General features: G+C 40.5%; 1 protein-coding gene and 1 long non-coding RNA gene across 3 annotated transcripts in view; one reads left to right on the forward strand and one right to left on the reverse strand.

The window, feature by feature from the left end:
- LOC114435346 (uncharacterized) overlaps nucleotides 1-16,262 on the forward strand; it is a 56,748-nt gene that overhangs the window by 24,823 nt on the left and 15,663 nt on the right. For both annotated transcript variants that reach the window (XR_003670580.1, XR_003670581.1), the window contains exon 5: nucleotides 5,635-5,751. This is a non-coding gene — a long non-coding RNA (uncharacterized LOC114435346). The remainder of the gene's footprint in view (nucleotides 1-5,634; nucleotides 5,752-16,262) is intronic.
- The window catches only part of LOC114435341 (plexin-A2-like), a 59,297-nt gene continuing 44,456 nt past the window's right edge, over nucleotides 1,422-16,262 (reverse strand). Inside the window, exons 17-31 of the mRNA XM_028404990.1 lie at nucleotides 15,916-16,155; nucleotides 14,740-14,883; nucleotides 14,098-14,332; nucleotides 13,685-13,827; nucleotides 11,857-12,125; nucleotides 10,319-10,385; nucleotides 9,819-9,965; nucleotides 8,365-8,524; nucleotides 7,499-7,602; nucleotides 5,642-5,738; nucleotides 5,010-5,209; nucleotides 4,733-4,902; nucleotides 4,376-4,588; nucleotides 3,835-3,985; nucleotides 1,422-2,778 (exon numbers count right to left, since the gene is read on the reverse strand). Coding sequence (XP_028260791.1) covers nucleotides 2,683-2,778; nucleotides 3,835-3,985; nucleotides 4,376-4,588; nucleotides 4,733-4,902; nucleotides 5,010-5,209; nucleotides 5,642-5,738; nucleotides 7,499-7,602; nucleotides 8,365-8,524; nucleotides 9,819-9,965; nucleotides 10,319-10,385; nucleotides 11,857-12,125; nucleotides 13,685-13,827; nucleotides 14,098-14,332; nucleotides 14,740-14,883; nucleotides 15,916-16,155 — 2,436 coding nt within the window. The 3' untranslated portion in view covers nucleotides 1,422-2,682. The remainder of the gene's footprint in view (nucleotides 2,779-3,834; nucleotides 3,986-4,375; nucleotides 4,589-4,732; nucleotides 4,903-5,009; nucleotides 5,210-5,641; nucleotides 5,739-7,498; nucleotides 7,603-8,364; nucleotides 8,525-9,818; nucleotides 9,966-10,318; nucleotides 10,386-11,856; nucleotides 12,126-13,684; nucleotides 13,828-14,097; nucleotides 14,333-14,739; nucleotides 14,884-15,915; nucleotides 16,156-16,262) is intronic.

Raw genomic sequence — 16,262 nt, forward strand, 5'->3', positions numbered from 1 at the left:
CTAAATTGACTTGAAAAGAAAAAAAAATGTGCATTCATTTCTTTGTAACTAATCCATCTAGTCAATAAGACTATAGGATTATGATGCTTAAGAGTAGCCTGAAGGGGACCAGGTTGCTATTCATTTTGTAACAAAGCTAGGACAAATATTCTTTAGCCCTTTATTGTCCATACTTGGACAATGAAGACGGATGTCCTAGAGGCTAATGTCATCTATGACCCCTGGGATTTCACTTTATCTTTGACATTGCCTCACATTTAGAGGCTTTCCGTGAAAACTCAATAAGAGTTTAACCATTAAATTAGCATGCTAATGGTGCGCTAACCTAATAAGAATAGATTATCCAGTTATGCGTGTCAGAGTTCATATTGGCTTAAAAATGACCTCACCTCTTATAGCTGAAGCAGTTCAGCTTTGTTGCTTTGTCTACACATTAAAAAGGTTTCCCTTTTTTAGTCAAATGAAGGAAATATTCTTTATATCAAGGCTTTATTTTGGTGCCAATGGTGTTTAGAAAACCACACGGAAATCATTTTCATCGCTGCGCATTTAATGTATAACAACAGTACAAAGTGAATCTTTTGCTTGCAAAATAGGAGTGTTTTCTATGTACAGTATTTATACAGTATATGTTTAAAAAACATTACAATTTAAACATCTGACAGTTTATTGCACAAAACACTTATAAATTAATGTCATGAAACCACACATGAAACAGATGAATTTTGTCATATTTCAACATTTAACAAGAAATGTATTTATTATTATTCGTCTCATCTTATTTTGTTCTTTTAGAGTAACATGTATCAAGCCTTCTGCGGGGAGCACATTAACTCCACTGATACTAAAACAGTAAAAAAGAGCTTTGCTCTGGCAAAACGTCAATAGATGACCACAATGACCCTGATGGAGCAATGGTTCGGCCTCAGGCATAGAAGGCATTTATCTTTCATCTCTTCAATGGGTGAAATAATCAAAACTGAAACCTTGAATTTACTGTGAAGCTTCAGCCAGATTCTTTTTCATCATGATAATTTTGAAGTTTAGATATGGCACTATAACTACAGCAGCAAGGAGACATCAAGCAGTCAGGTAAAATGTACACTGGAATGCAAAATTAAAAAGTGAGAATAAAACACAGAAAGAAATGTCAAGCGCTGTGAAGCAACAGACAGACTTTACAAGGACCATCTTCTGATCCTAACACTAATATCATAATCATATATCCACTCTGTATACAAAATATGATGAACACCTGCTTTACACTGAGCTGAACCCATACTTCATCTTTTACTTTAAATTTTCATATAATGTTCAAGTGAACAATCAATAAGGCATCAAGGCCTTCATCTCGCTTAATCTGACTAGATTGCGTCGCAAGAGCTGCAGGTGTTCTTAATATTTCATACACTGCGTGAATTTCAAGTATTATGCTCAATGTAAACAATGACTGATGAGACGGGCAGGGTGGGGGAGCGCTGCCGTTGGCCAGGGTTAGGCTAATCTGATCCATGGTCAGGCTTATAGCTTCATTAATCATGCTTTCTGCTACAGTTCAATTTGGTCTCCACTTATCTTTGAATGGCTGAATTAGTGGTCTATAGATCATCACTATAAAAAAATGTCCCATCTCAAATGGGATCTTTTTTCTCGTACAATGGCATGTAATATTAATACCTTCTACAGGAGCATTTAACGTGAATGAAACATGAGATATATTTGGCACAAAAAGCTGGGGATCGGGCCCGGAAATATCTCTCCATATATTTCAGACTGAAAGGTAATGATGTCTCAGCGTTGGATTATTAAACAGCTAGAACCTCAAACTGTCAATGACAAATTTGGTGTGTGCTGCTTTCAAACCCCTTTTTACATTTTAAAACAAACAAACAAAGAAAAAAGAAGCTGCGAGTTGCAATCTGATAAGTACTGATGCCAGTTCTCTTTCTTAAGCCTTTAAATACCAACAGGAGAGGCTTAACGACACAAATGGCGATGTCATTCCAAGCTCCGCGATATGTAGTACAAATAAGTGTCCTCCCCAAATAAAAAAGTTCTTTGAGTCTTGTCTCACCACATGTGCCGTCCCGTTAAATTAGCTCCTGTCTTTGTTGAGCTCCTGTGAGTGAATTTCCAAGTCATTCTTTATTAAGTGCTGTTCTCTTCAGAGCTTCAGCCATGCCACACACACACACACACACACATTTCATATAAGCACCAACTACAAAGACAAACCATTACCCAGCGGAAAAGAATTGGCGGAAAATTCAGGGACCGTGATGGCCTAAATCCTCTCTCTCTCTCTCTTTCTTTCTCTCTCTTTCTTTCTCTCTCTCTCTCTCTTTCTATTGGAGTGTTTTAGAAGTTGGATGTTTGCCTGTTGGAGTTTCCTCCGAAAAAAAACAACGACATTGGATACAAAAGCCTTGCTTTGGGATGTTCTGCTGTTTGATGTGTGCTTGTGTATGTACATTTGGACGTGTGTATTTATGCATGTGTCAGTTTGTTTATACAGTAGGTCCATTAAATCTGCAGTCTCTCTCTACATACATCAGTATGTTTGTTTATGTATGAAAGTCCATATGTGAGTGTCATGTGTGTTCCATGTTTCAAACTCCTCCGTTACACTATATTTAAGTGTATCTATGTATTTAGAAATGTGTGTGTGTGTGTGTGTGTGTCTCAGCTCTCTGAAGACATGGCCAAAGTGATCTGCTCCACTTTATACGCCAACTTCTGCTTCTGGGCTTGTTCATCTTGTTCCAGTGCCTCAATGATCTAAAACACACATGAGCACAAAGTGTGAAAACCAAGGACAGAAGTTATGTCACTGCGATAAACAATTGGAATCACCTAAACATGCAAAAACAATAATAAATATACAATGAAATAACACATTTGCAACATCAGTAGCATCTACTGATATATCTAGTGTGATGAAATTTACTGTAAATTTTACAGCAGTTAAATTATTTATCACTAGTTTTTATTAATTAGGATTCAGTGCAAAATTCTGTTAGATAACACAGTTGGAATTAAGGCTTACAGAGATAAAAATCCCAAACATCTGCTGGTTCCAGCCTCAGATGGCTGGTGTATTGCGTTCCCTAGTTTTATGTCACTGTAAATTAATTATCTAAATGTCTTTTTGACTGTTAAATGAAGTAATTTGAAGACAGCCACTGGCTGTAGGAAGTTACGATGATGAGCTCTAGAGCTGTGTTGTTTTACACCTGACTTATTTCACATACATCTTAGTCTGCCTTGCCTTTCTGTTTGAAAGGGACAAAGACAAATTCCTTGTCCTGGCTTTACCTTTAACCTTACATGACCACATCTCTGTTAAAGGGAGAGCTGCTATGGCAGGACACATTTCACTGTGATCTAAACAGTCATCCAAAAATATAGGCAGCCCCCAGATCTGATGCACACCAGCTTTTTTAGTTCAGTGCAAATGTGCAGAGGTGGCATAATGAGTGGAATCTTCTTAGCTGCTTTATAGTGTAATCGCTGCATGAAAGGGGCCACTGATATTATCTGTCTGTTGTGGCTGGTAATTATACTAAGAGAACTGTAAGGCTGAACCACAACAGCTCTCTCATTGATACTAATCAGGAAAAAGATGTCAAAGTACTTCAAGCTGTGGAGAATTGTAGAGTTGGATGATAACTAATGGTTTTAATACTGCAGGTGAAACATTGCAGTTTGATCCATGGTTAATATAAAGTATTGTTTTTCTTACACTTAAAACAAACTAACTTCAGTAAGCAAATTATGGCAGAAAGGCTGTGTATTGCACATTTTCCATGTTGCAGCGTGTTGACTTGTTCTCACCTCTTGGCTGTACTTGCTGACGTAAGCGTAGATCTCATGGAGGGCACTGAGCACGTTGAACTCACTGGAGTGAAGGCGAGCCTGTTCAGCCAGATAGGCATTCATATCCTGATCGCTGATGGCAGGCAGGCGGTTGATGTCAGCGTAGTACCTGAGAGGAGACACACACACACACACACACAGTGTCAGTGTCAAGGGCACAGTCATGCATACCAGAGCTTTTCGCCTCTCTTGGATTCAGTCTGTTGTTGTGGAAAGTCAGAATATGTACTGATAGAAGCGTGTAAATCAGAGGTGTTAGGTGAAAAAACAAGAGAAATGTGTCACTCTTCTGTGCATTCAAAGCACAGCTGCACACATTATTCCATACGGCCTTGTAACAAGTCACTATTTTACTATTTGCTATTGAATTGGGATTCGGATTCATAACTCCAAGCTTTTGTGTGTTTATCTGCAGCCTTGAATCCTTTCTGTACATTTAACCTTACTAAGGCTACACTAAACTGAAATGTTCTCCTTTTGTGCATGCTGTCATTCTCACCTTTCTACCCAGCTTTTGTAATGCGGTATGTCCTTGGCGTAGAGTAGTTTAGTGGAGGGAGAATCTTTGCCCAGCCGGTGTTCTGATGTTGAGCACGAGTCCATGAAAGTTTGTGCCACCACAGACAGACATGCATCTGTGATGCTGCTTTTATGGATGTCAAACACAAACTGGGGATTCTTGATCACATTTACCCAGAAGCGCAGGGGAAGACTGGAAAAAAAAAAAAATCAGGAAAGAGAAATAGAGACAGAAACAGAAAAAAAAATGTTTTAAGCAAGGCCAGATTTGTCTGCAAAAATATTTTTTTACTTAGCATATAAATGAGGTACAGCACAGCAGAGAAATGTTTCTTACCAGTTGCTCTTCCACGTGTGACGAACGTCCATGTCATGGATGCCATGTCTGTCGGCCTGCTCATCCAGGAAGTCAAACATGTATTTAATCGCGAGAGGCAGGGCAGTGCCTCGGCACACAGTGCTGAACAAAGTCTCAAACAGGTCGTCCACAAACTTCTGCAATGTACCCTGTGGCACAGCAAAATAAAGATCATTTGTAATGCTATTCAGCAATTACAGAAACCACAGAAAACAAAGATTAGAATTACAAGACAGCTGCAGTATTGCTGTAGCACCTTTGTTGCTAGTAGCCTTGTCAGGTAGATCTCAGACACCATCTTGCTACCCCGCTCGCCTTCTTTCTGGTCCCCGTGGTCGTGGTTTTTGACTAAGTGCCAAACTTTGACGCCACTCTCCAGGTCAGGGGTCAGCATGGGCACACGGGAGTGTGGGCTGTCGGGGCTGGTGGGAGTGGAGCGGAAAGGTACATCCACACCTAGGTGTATGAAGTTTAGGTATAAAGATAAACACATTTCAAAATATTAGGGTTGTGCATATATTTTGCCTAAATTGTTAAACAGAGAGATGAGCTGACAAATACTAGTCAGGTATACATAAAAACCTGACTATACTCGCTGTATGTAAGCTGTGTGTGTGTGTTTGTTTGTTTAGACTGAGTAATCAGTGGCTTTTTCAATGGTTGTCATAGTAATGATACACATACATTTTTCGATAAAGGCATGTTTTTTGTCTGGGTCCTCATGTTTTGCCACTCAATGTCTTGATTTGACCCTGTTTTATGATATTTAAATGTCTTTGTTTAATTAATGTGCTCCACAACAGATTGATGACTGACAGCAGCAGATGGTGCAACAGTGCTGTGAGTTGGATGAATATTAAGTGTTTGTATGTCTTAAACAGTGCTGACCGTATCTGCTGATGCTGCGTGGGAAGCTGGCTGAGGAAGGAATGTTGAAAGAGGACATCTGTTTGGGCACCAAGGCCACCACGCAGCGCTCTGACACCTGAAATACAAAGGTATGAATGAATTTAATCTTTGTGATAAAATTAGGCTGCTGATAAAAGGAAGCATGGCAACAATTTAAAATATTGTTTGCAAATAGTTCTGAATGCTTTCTGTGGGCTTTGAAAGTGGGTATTTAGTTCAAGTACATCATCTTTCATCAGCTAGATGATATAACTTATAAAATAGGAGCGAGCATTTCCATGGTGAAGCTTATACGATTCAATTTAAAAATAAAGTACAACTTAAAGAAAACTGGAATCCGCTGAGATTTTATCCATTTAGTGTATATTAAACCCTTAAACCTGCTCTGACTAAACTGACTAGTGCAATGCTGTAAACTGTGGCTGCATTTGGCAGACGAGGCCTGTTGATCCGCAGCATGAGCAAAATTCACGTCACAGTTGCTGCACGAGCTACCAATGTAGCTAATACTAAATCCAGCTTAGCAACAAAGCAAACATTTCCACACCTGGCAGAGAGATTAAAAATGAAAGAGCGAAATAGTTTATCTCCTCTAAGAATAAGAGGGGGTTTTCCCTCTTCTGTCAAATCACACTTTTAGTGCAGAAAATGACAATTCTCTTTGCCTTTATGAGTATTTGTACAAAGGTATTACTGAAACGTTGGCTTGTGTGAAGAGGTACAGTTGGCCCAATGCTCATAGTTAGAACAAACATTTGACTGACAAAGAAACAGGATGACTCATCTGGGGTCGGTGACCTGTGTAGTCGTATTTATGAGCTGAAAAAAAGAGATGTTGTAAAAGACACAGGCACATTTTTGGTTGACTAAACGTGCTTGTGACCATGAGGGTGAAAAACTGTTGGCAGGAATGAGGTGAGTGATGTGAATATGAATGAGTAATCTTTCGTCCTTGGTAACCAGTATTTACTGTGATGCCTTAAGTAAATAGGTGATCATATTTTTAAAAAAAAGAATGTTCAGGCTTTGTAGGTGTGAGATTTCAATCATTTTATAAGCCCCAGTTGAAATAACAAAGTTGGTCAATTCTGATTTCTGGTGTTTGAGAGCTGTAGAGAGTTTGTATTTTTGATAATATTTGTTTCTCTCTGTTTTGAAATTGCATTTCTTTGAAAATTGGATATCTGACTTTGTATTGATAAAAGATTCGAGGCATTAACCTGTGGGGTATTCAGCAGACTTCATTTATATTTAAAAGAACCTGCAGCTGTCTGTTTGTACGTAAGTGAGCATACTATACACTGATTTGAGTTTTTATGTGATGGATGGATGCGAAATCAGAGAATAGGCTTTTGGTTATAGTATATAATAGTATAGTATATAAGCAACAGTGTAAGAGAGGTACGTGCATGATGGCCGAAGTCACAGACCACAGCTCGTCTTCATGTAATGCGCGTCCATGTAATTGGGAGGCGTGGCTTCGCGGTGAGCTCCGAGAGAAAGGGGTGTGTGTTTACTTTCGAAATCTGGCTGACTCTCACTGAGTTTTCAAAATCTCCTACCCTACCTTTAAGGAGTATTTTGCAAACAGCAACCTAGTAAATGTACCAACCAAACTAGATGATAATATTGAATTAAGACAATCTTTTACTGCATTAGATACCGTAGTCAGCTTATTGGCTGGCAAGCTGCCATTAGAGATTGTCAAAGTGGATTTTTGCAGGAAATTCTTTCCTATGTATCAATCGGTATGTTTTACACAACTGATAAAGTCAGGGAATGTCTCACATTCTAATCTATTTACACACATTCCTCAACATGAAATGTTTAACTGACCTGGTAGTGCATGAGCGTGTTGAGTCTCTTCCAGTCACTCTCAATCTTGGTTGTGATGTCCTCATCTTGCAGGACCACACGAGCTGTTCTGCCCTGCCGCCACTCTGTCACAAAATGCAATCAAGAGTGAATGTGGCGTTTTGGGAGGTGTTTGTATCCCAAGTGTCTGACAGTAACATATTATCTAATGCCTATCATTTGTCTGACTGTCCTTTGGTGCTGCAGTTGAGGTCATTTTTCTGTACTGTGTTTGTTCTTTGAAACTGCAAGTCATTAAGTGTAGCAGCCAAAATGTCACAGCAAGACAGTATTTTGTATATTTCTACTTGACAGTTAAAGTGATTGTGATTCAATGAACAAAGTACAAATGACACAGAGTCTTCACATGGATTTAATCTGCTCAAACCAACAATGAAAAACTGATCCTCTCAAAATCCTAACCCAGTAAATGCCCCTTAAGGAGTGAATCTACAGGCCCCAAAGCAATATCAGCCACTACCTACAAGGTATCTTATTTACTCCCTTTGAAGGTGCATGTCAGCTGGATTTGTGCCGAGTCATTCAGCAGTGGATGACATGTTGTGGGTGTAAGCCTGAGTGTAGGTGCGCTGTCAGAAAGGTTTAATGTCAGTGTTGGAGAGTGTTGCTGTGATTAGGACTGTAAACAGGTACAGGGAAAGAGCTGTTATCTGGACACTGATGTGGAGCTCTATGTTGACGTTGTCTTATAATTCCCCTGATATGCCCACTCGCAGCTGTGAGTCTGTCATTATTCCAGCAGGTCAAGTGCTGTAGAGATTGTTTGTCTCAGAATATATAAGACAGCGTTAACATATCAGTGTTTCACAGTATAATTGCACCCTCACCTAGATCCATGTCTGCAGCTCTTGGCCGCTGTGAGTATGGCATGTTCTTGTACACTGCATCCAGGATCTTCTCCTTCACCTGGGTAATGGTGTCACAGTTGAGCACCTTGACAGGGATTTCTGGGCTGTTCTCATTGTCGGGGTTCACACAGCTCAGCGTCTGAAGATCCAGGGTAGAGAGGATGGAGGGGTGTGGGGTGGGTAAGAGAAAGAGGCAGAGAGAGAGAGAGAGAGAGAGAGAGAGGCATTGCTTGCTAGGTAAGTCATTTCATTACCTTCTCCTCACCAAACTGTCCTGGTGGAGAGCATCTTGGCCAGAAATGTAATTTCACACCTCCAGGATGTGGCTGTGCAGCGCTAGCAGGGGCATTAAACAAGTAATGAGACACAGCCACTCAGAGTCTCCGACATGGCGATCAGAGTGGTGTCATCCTGTCGCAGGCTGGCTCTGCTTTCAGCTAAAGCCTCAGGGGAAACATATTCTGATGGGCTGTGTGGAGGAACCCAGCCAGTTTCATTTCAATAGAAATGAAAAAGAAATACACTTTTTTTTTCTCTGTACTTAGAACTCCATAGGTTCTAAACCCCATACTGCAATCTTGATTACTCTGGTCAGTTTAAATATATGTACTATTTTATTCATTATATTGTCATTTATTGAGGGATCATACAGTATCTATATATCCCCTGAACTCCTGATTAGTAGAGCCAGGGTGTGGTCTGGCAAGTCTCTCTGAACACATCACATATAAAATACACACTTGGTCAGAGTCTTTAAGTGCCACATTGTTACATGTCAGTGTGAGGGGTAGTCCAGTAGACTTTATTGGAGCATGCTGCTTATTAGTTGTGTCTTTGGATCCTTTGGTTGGTTGGTACAGAGAATGGTCATTCTTAGTGGTTTAATCAATTCATTAATCAAAATACTTCAATTTTTTGTCAGTATACTAAATATACATACATAAACTATTGGGTAGTTTAATTTATGTTTAACTTAAATTAAAGTTAAATAATAATGTATAATTCGTCATGTGTGTTTGCAAACATTATTTTTTTCAAAGTAAAAACATTAATTTTATATTAGAATATTATTAATTTTTTGTATGAAGGCAGGATCACAAGAAATTGGTACTTAAACAGTAACAAGGACAGCAAGAAAACATGGAGATCAGATGTTTGTTAGTGAAGTGAAGGGACAGTAATTAAAAATGTATATAGAGAGTAAAACAATTTCTACTTTGATTAAACTATTGAGCTGGAAATTAACACTATGCTCATTGTCCACTGACTTTATTCTGTCAAAGGTATTTAAACATTTAAAGCATTCAAACCGAGGCCCAAGCAAGTGCTGCATTTCTGTGCATCTGTCAAGGCTCTTTGCGTAGAGATGGGCAAAATTATTACAGACAAGATCGAGGACTTGTTTTCTCTTTATGAGTGTCTTTGTGACTCACCAGGGTCTTATATTCAATCTGCTGGCGGATGAGTTTGTCTTCACTGAGGGAGTAGCGCGCCTCTCCTGTGATGGAGTCTATGGGTCCTTTCTCCATTTGCTGTTTGATGGCACAGAACAGCATGAAGAGAGGCTCTCCAGCACACTCCTTTGTTTTGGAACGGCAGCCCAGGGTGTTATATTGAAAGGTGAGAGAAAATAAGACATAGGAAAGAAGTGAAGGGAGTGAAAGGAATTTGTATTCATCAGCAGAGATGATGAGACTTTAACACATCCAACATAATGAAAATTGAATGAAAAAGCTTTTCACAAAACTGTAGATATGTTTGACCTCGCAGGTGACTATTATCCCGCCACAGTGTGCGTAACACACATCGATATTCAGTTGTTAAAATCACAGCTTCAACAAAAGCATGCACAGTAGTCTATTCAAAAATCAATGCAAATGTTCTTAAGCAATAGCAGAGTACATCACACTGACACCTGTAGATTTCTTTTTACCTTCAGAAATTTGTGCAGCAAGAAGGCAAACCAGTTTGTCAGCATCTTCTCAGCCACCGACTCTGTTCTGCAAGACATAAAGAAAGCACACTAATTTGTTAGCAAGAGACGTCCCACAGAGAGCTAGAGTGCTCTGATTACTCTTCATAATTTAAGACGTAGAAGGGAGCCGAAAAACATGACATGCAGAGTTCACAGGATATAACAGCCTTACTCAGCCGAGTGGTCTCAGGGGACACACATTCCTGTATACTGTACGTTAAGTGCTGCTGGTGCACAGCATATCTGGGTCATGACAAAATTCACAGACACAACTTAGATGGCCTCTTCAAGTCTTTTACGCAGTTTCTTCCTCGCACTGTCTGCTCTTTACATGAGTCCAGATGGGAAAGATTATATGATGTACTTTAGTGTATACAGAATGTTGTATAAGCCTTTGTTAATCTGAATCTGATCTAAAGCCTGCAGCCCTATAGCCTCTCTCTCTCTCTCTCTCTCTCTCTCTTTCTCTGCCACTGCAAAACCTGCTGTCTCTCTGTCACTCTTTTCGGTCTTTACCTGCACTTCAACCTTAACCTGAGCTGACTTGACTGTTGACGGCATCCCATTAAATTTTAGTGTCTCAGCTAGACCAGCATGTTTGGGCTAACAAGTTCTTGTTGTACTGGCTCCCATGTGAACTCATCCTTATATTTAATGAGTGTGCTTCAGATTGAGAGAGTCCTCTTTTTTTTCTTTTCTTTTCTTTTCTTTTTTTTTTTTTTTTAAAAAAGCCCTCATGAAACATTCAGTAAGCCGGTCTCTGCACTGGGAAAACAATCGGCAGATAACCAGAGGTGGAGGAAAGAGGGAGAGAGGCGAGAGAAAGGAGGAGAGGAGAGGTGACGGGCAAAGAAACGTGAGCTACAGCTGAATGTTTCATGAGTGGCACACAGAAGATAAGTCAAGCTGACAACGACCCTGCCGCCGCTGTGCACTCACTTCCCCATTAGGTTCTCTTCCTGAGCCAGTCCCTCCCACTCTCTATCACTTTCAACACTCCCGTCATTCACCTGTCTGCTCAGGCAGCCCTGATCCTCAGACACGTAACGGATGTTTCACACCGCTGAACAAAACAAAGCTGAACAGAGGTGGGCTTTACCTCACTGGCCTAATTACTCAACCAACAAAAGTGCACTAACTGGGCTGGAAAGAACAATGCACAAAGGAATTATCTATGCCCAAAGATAAGCAGTGCTGATCAGAACTGGTCAGGTTTGTGACAGAAAAGGTCTATAGTTTAAATCCTCTCTGCACAGGTGTCCTGAAATTCACAACAATTCATGTTGCATGACCTGTCTTCTTACCTATTATATGCTTAACTGAGTTTCATTAAAATTAAAGAGAATTGATTTCTTCCTTTTTCAGGAGTACCTAAGATTACCTCATCCTTACTTTCTCCGGTTTCTTGCATCTCGTATACTAGTCAGCATGAGATTTTTTTTTTTTTTTTTAAACCGTATAAACAACTTTGACTGACAGTGCAGTTTTTTGTTTACCTGCGGAGGAGTAGTTTGGGGTGGTTCTTGCTCTCCAGGTTGCGTTCTATCAGGTCTGAGAGCAGGTGCTTGAGGATGTCCGTGGCGTACTCTAGCCGTCCCTGCAGAGCGGTCATGATGAGCGAGGCGACATAGCCACGGTCACGCATGGAGAAGGAGCGCTGCATCTCCAGTGTACGGATGAATGTCAGCAGGAAAACCTTATTATTCACCAGCTGAGCAAACTGCTTCAAGGCTTTCTCCACATTTGCCTGTCCGCTCCCTGGCACCTACACGCATCATGCACCCATACACACACACACACACACAGATGCACACGCTCATTAGACTGTACATGCTGAAGGATGAGTCATAGCATAAACTGGAAAACAGAACAAAATGAACACAAAAACTGTCAGACACCATCTCAAAGTGCGAGTGCAAATCAGAGCCACTGGTGGGTCTACAGGCATAGCCCAGTTGTGGCCTGTGCAGGTCACAGGTTTAGATTAGGCCTAATTTTTCTGCACTAATTGAAGAACCTTTACTTTGATGAAAAGGTGTTGCTATGTAAGTGTAATCAAAGAGGCTCTTTGAAATACTTGGTACCATAATAATGGCTTGATTAAACCAACTGAAATATAATTGCCACCAATTTTGACCTTGAGTATGTGAAATTTTTGCACAAATATAAAAGAAAAGTAAATTGTTGATTTTCTTCAAACTGGGTGCTTCAACATTAAAACCTTTGAGACAAGGACTATAATAAAAACAATAATACTTTATATATATCTGTGGATGCCCTCATTCATCCAGGTCATAGTTATTTCCAAGAGTTTAAATCGAGGCAACTGGACTCAAGGATTGTTTTTTGAAGATGTTTTGCCACTCCCCCAAGTGGCTTCTTCAGTTCTGCTACTATTCTGGTTGGGAATCTGAGTTGTATGTGTTCAGGACCTCTGTGGGTGGCTCTTGCAGGAGCATGACTAAGATCCCTATAGTTGGTTAATGGTCAGTTAATGACCAGAAACTGTGTCTGGGCCATGTGCAGGACTAGTTGATGGCCCATCGTTAGAGTTTGAATGTGAGTGAAGTCTGCTAGGAAGGGATGAAGGGACAGAGTTATGAACAGGTGAGAGCTGATGCCTCACTAGTTGACTAGTTGATGGCCCATCGTTAATATAATTACAAAGTTAGTAATAATACTTTATCAGAGAAAAACACAAGAAATTAACTCAAGACAAGTGCATGATTCAGGACTCATACAAACCCATATGTATCCTTCCTCATAAATGTAGTTACCTTTCATTGTGACGAAGGGTGCAGTGACTGTGATGGCAGATTCATATAAACATTTGACAAGGAAGCTTGAGGGGACAAGTGAGTTTCTCTCAGTCAGAGGAGTAATGACTCAGGTGTTTTATTTCTGTCCTGGCTCTCTGTGCATCTAGTATCGTCACTAAAACTCCTGCATGAACTGTTCAGGTTCAGTGCCATTGTCTAATGAGGCACTACTCAGTTGGGCATGGCTGGAGCCTTTACATGATGACACATCTTTATTTACAGTCTATAAATAAAACATTGTCTTTACATCAGTTCTAAGCAGACGTCTAACTTAATAGATGCAGCAATGAATCTGCTCCCAAATTCTTCAGCTGCTGTGTAGACTATTAAACAAACGGACCTCAAACTCCAGTGAATGCACTCAAATTTGCTCTTGATGCTTTTTCGGAATACAGTTTAAAAAATCGATTTGGTTTAGAGAGTACTGGAGCCTTAAGGTCAACATGTCAGAAAAATGGTTGAAAGTGCTTTCAAGTGCTGCAGCTCGGCTTCACATGATCCTCACCTCCAGCTCCCTGAGCACAGGGTGATCATCGATGCCGGGAAAGAGAACCCTCATGGCGTATGTGCGGTAGTCCAGATAGGGGATGCCAGCTCTGTCCAGATCACTGGTTAACTCGTTAATGTCTGTCTGTAGTTCTGCAAAGGCTGCATGACAGAAGTGTGAGTTAAATATTATACAAGACACTGTGGAGTCAAGCCTTTACTCACACTTAACTACAGTCCTGCTATCCTTTCAGTCATACCCCAACCAATAGACCTTCATTCAAAAGACTGATTTTGTAAAGAAGCTCATCTCTCTGACATCAGTTCTCAACAGATGGCGCTACAATGCACTTCCAAAATTAAATGTTATTTTGGGCATGTGGGATTTCATGAATGAGGATTATGATGTTTTCATCTCGCAGATTAGCTCACCCTCTTTGCACTCTAGAGCCACTCTGGACTCCAGATTGTCCATCTGCATCTGCAGGCGCTTCAGAGTGAGGTCGTTCTCATGTGACTTCCGTCTGTAGGCCAGCAGAACTATAATGACGATGATGAGGAGCAGCCCTCCTCCAGCTGTGATACTGAAGATAGCAGGAAGGGTGAGCAAGCTGTCAGAACGGATGTGAACCTCTCCTGGAGAGATGTGAAGTCCTCCTACTTGGACCTAGATAGAAAAAAAGAAAAAACTAATCAAGTTGTTGAAACCGTTACTGCTTAAGCACTCAAAGAGCAAATACAACAGAGAATTGCTATTTCCCTGAACAGCTGCCTTCCAGGCACAAAAGCTTAGTTTTCATTTTACAGCTCTTTTCACATTATTTGCAAGAGTGCCTGTCAATAATTCTAGAGGGCAATGTGCTGTAATTGGGAACCTACCAGACCATGAGTGACAGACAATGACAGAAAGCCAGCGACTAACTGAAAGCCTGTCGGTGACCCACAAACACAGTGACGTACAGACAAACGCTGACCTACAGTCAGTGACCCACATTCACCCAGACAGGCAGTCAGATGCACAGAGAGAAAGAGAAAACAGTCAGATTAGCACAGTGTGTAAGTTGTAAGACTGACCAGGACTTTGTGCTGCCCGGTGAGGTTTGGAGGCTCGCAGAGCAGCTGAGTGTCCGACACAGTGAGGGAACAGGGAGTGTCACCAATTAGCACTGTGTAATTAAGCCTGGCTCCACCAGATGCAGATGGCACCAGGTTACGGCCCTGCAAAACAGTTAGAAAGCAATGTACAACACAAAATCGATTTTAACAAGCAGTGGTCTGATCTGAGACATCAGCTTAATGTCAAATAAGTGGGCAGTGGAAAATAATGGTGTTTAAACGGGTTGGAAATCTCAGTCGTTTTTGTTTTGCAGCGTCATTTCTTGCTGATCAAAACGTATTTTAATCTCAATAAATTATTAGAAAGCCGTTTTGAAGCATTCTGTATAATTACAATAATCAACCACAATGGAGAAGACTAGCAGCCAGTGTTTGTGCTGCATTGTATGCTGCAAGCCAGTCAGATTTTTCAAAACTTGTTACAAAAGGCACAAACCAACATGTAATGCTGTTACCTTCTAACGGCACATGCCGTAAAGACAGCTCGTCAGACAGAAAAAAACATAATCCAATATATCCACCTTTTTTTTTTTTTTTCAAATGAAGATTTTATTTCTATCTGCAAAGTTATTTTTGTCCTTGTACATAAGTTAAGTAAGCCATTACTTAACTTATGGAGTAAGTAGGCCATTGGTGAGTGTCTGTTGGCGTTTGTCAGACCCGTCTTAGTGACTTGTCAGCTTATTGACTATGTTGGATTGGCGAGACAGATCACTCTGATCTGCTGATCAGCTTAGCAAACCAGTGCATAACAAGAGAAATGTAAGTGAGGATGGGGAGTTATTTATAATGCATAGGTGCTAGATGCCTGTTGTTGTGTTTACAGTGCATCCATATTTATCCCAAACACACCACAGTCTATCTTTAATGTTTGTTGGATGGAGGTTGTGTGTGAACTAACACTATGCTCAATTAATTTGAAATATTTGCATAGACGCACAAAAATTATTGTAACTTTGCCACTACAACCTTATCAGAATCAGGTTATTGATTGTAGCACTGGGTGATTACAGCAGTGAAGTAGAATGACACTATAGTATGTACTGCACACTTCAAATGTAAGACATTCTTGTGGATGTTCCTGTTTGGATCGGAGTTCGAAGTTCATTTGTTTATTCATTGATCTCCACTTACTTTGAGTATGATGGGAGCTCCAGGCTTCTGCTCCAGAACACCAGTGAGGCTGAGGGGCTCCAGGTAAGGGTTAGGGTAGTAGATGAAGCTGGTGTTGTTGTAGGTGAGCAGAGCTTGCACATTGTTGAAGACGAAGCCAAACTCATCCACGTGCTTTATTGTCTCCTGGTCTGTGGTGTACTCTGCCTTCAGAGAGGGTGCGAAGCAACTAATGGTGGTGGTGTTCAGAACTTTGCACACCTGGAGAGGAATCAGATTGTGTGTAAAAAAAAAAATGATTGAGGAAAATATGACTAATTGTACATATTATCATGCAAAGATCCAGGCATAATGTGATTAATCAGTTC

Source organism: Parambassis ranga, chromosome 5 (assembly GCF_900634625.1).
Source record: "Parambassis ranga chromosome 5, fParRan2.1, whole genome shotgun sequence".
Classification (NCBI taxonomy): domain Eukaryota; kingdom Metazoa; phylum Chordata; class Actinopteri; family Ambassidae; genus Parambassis; species Parambassis ranga.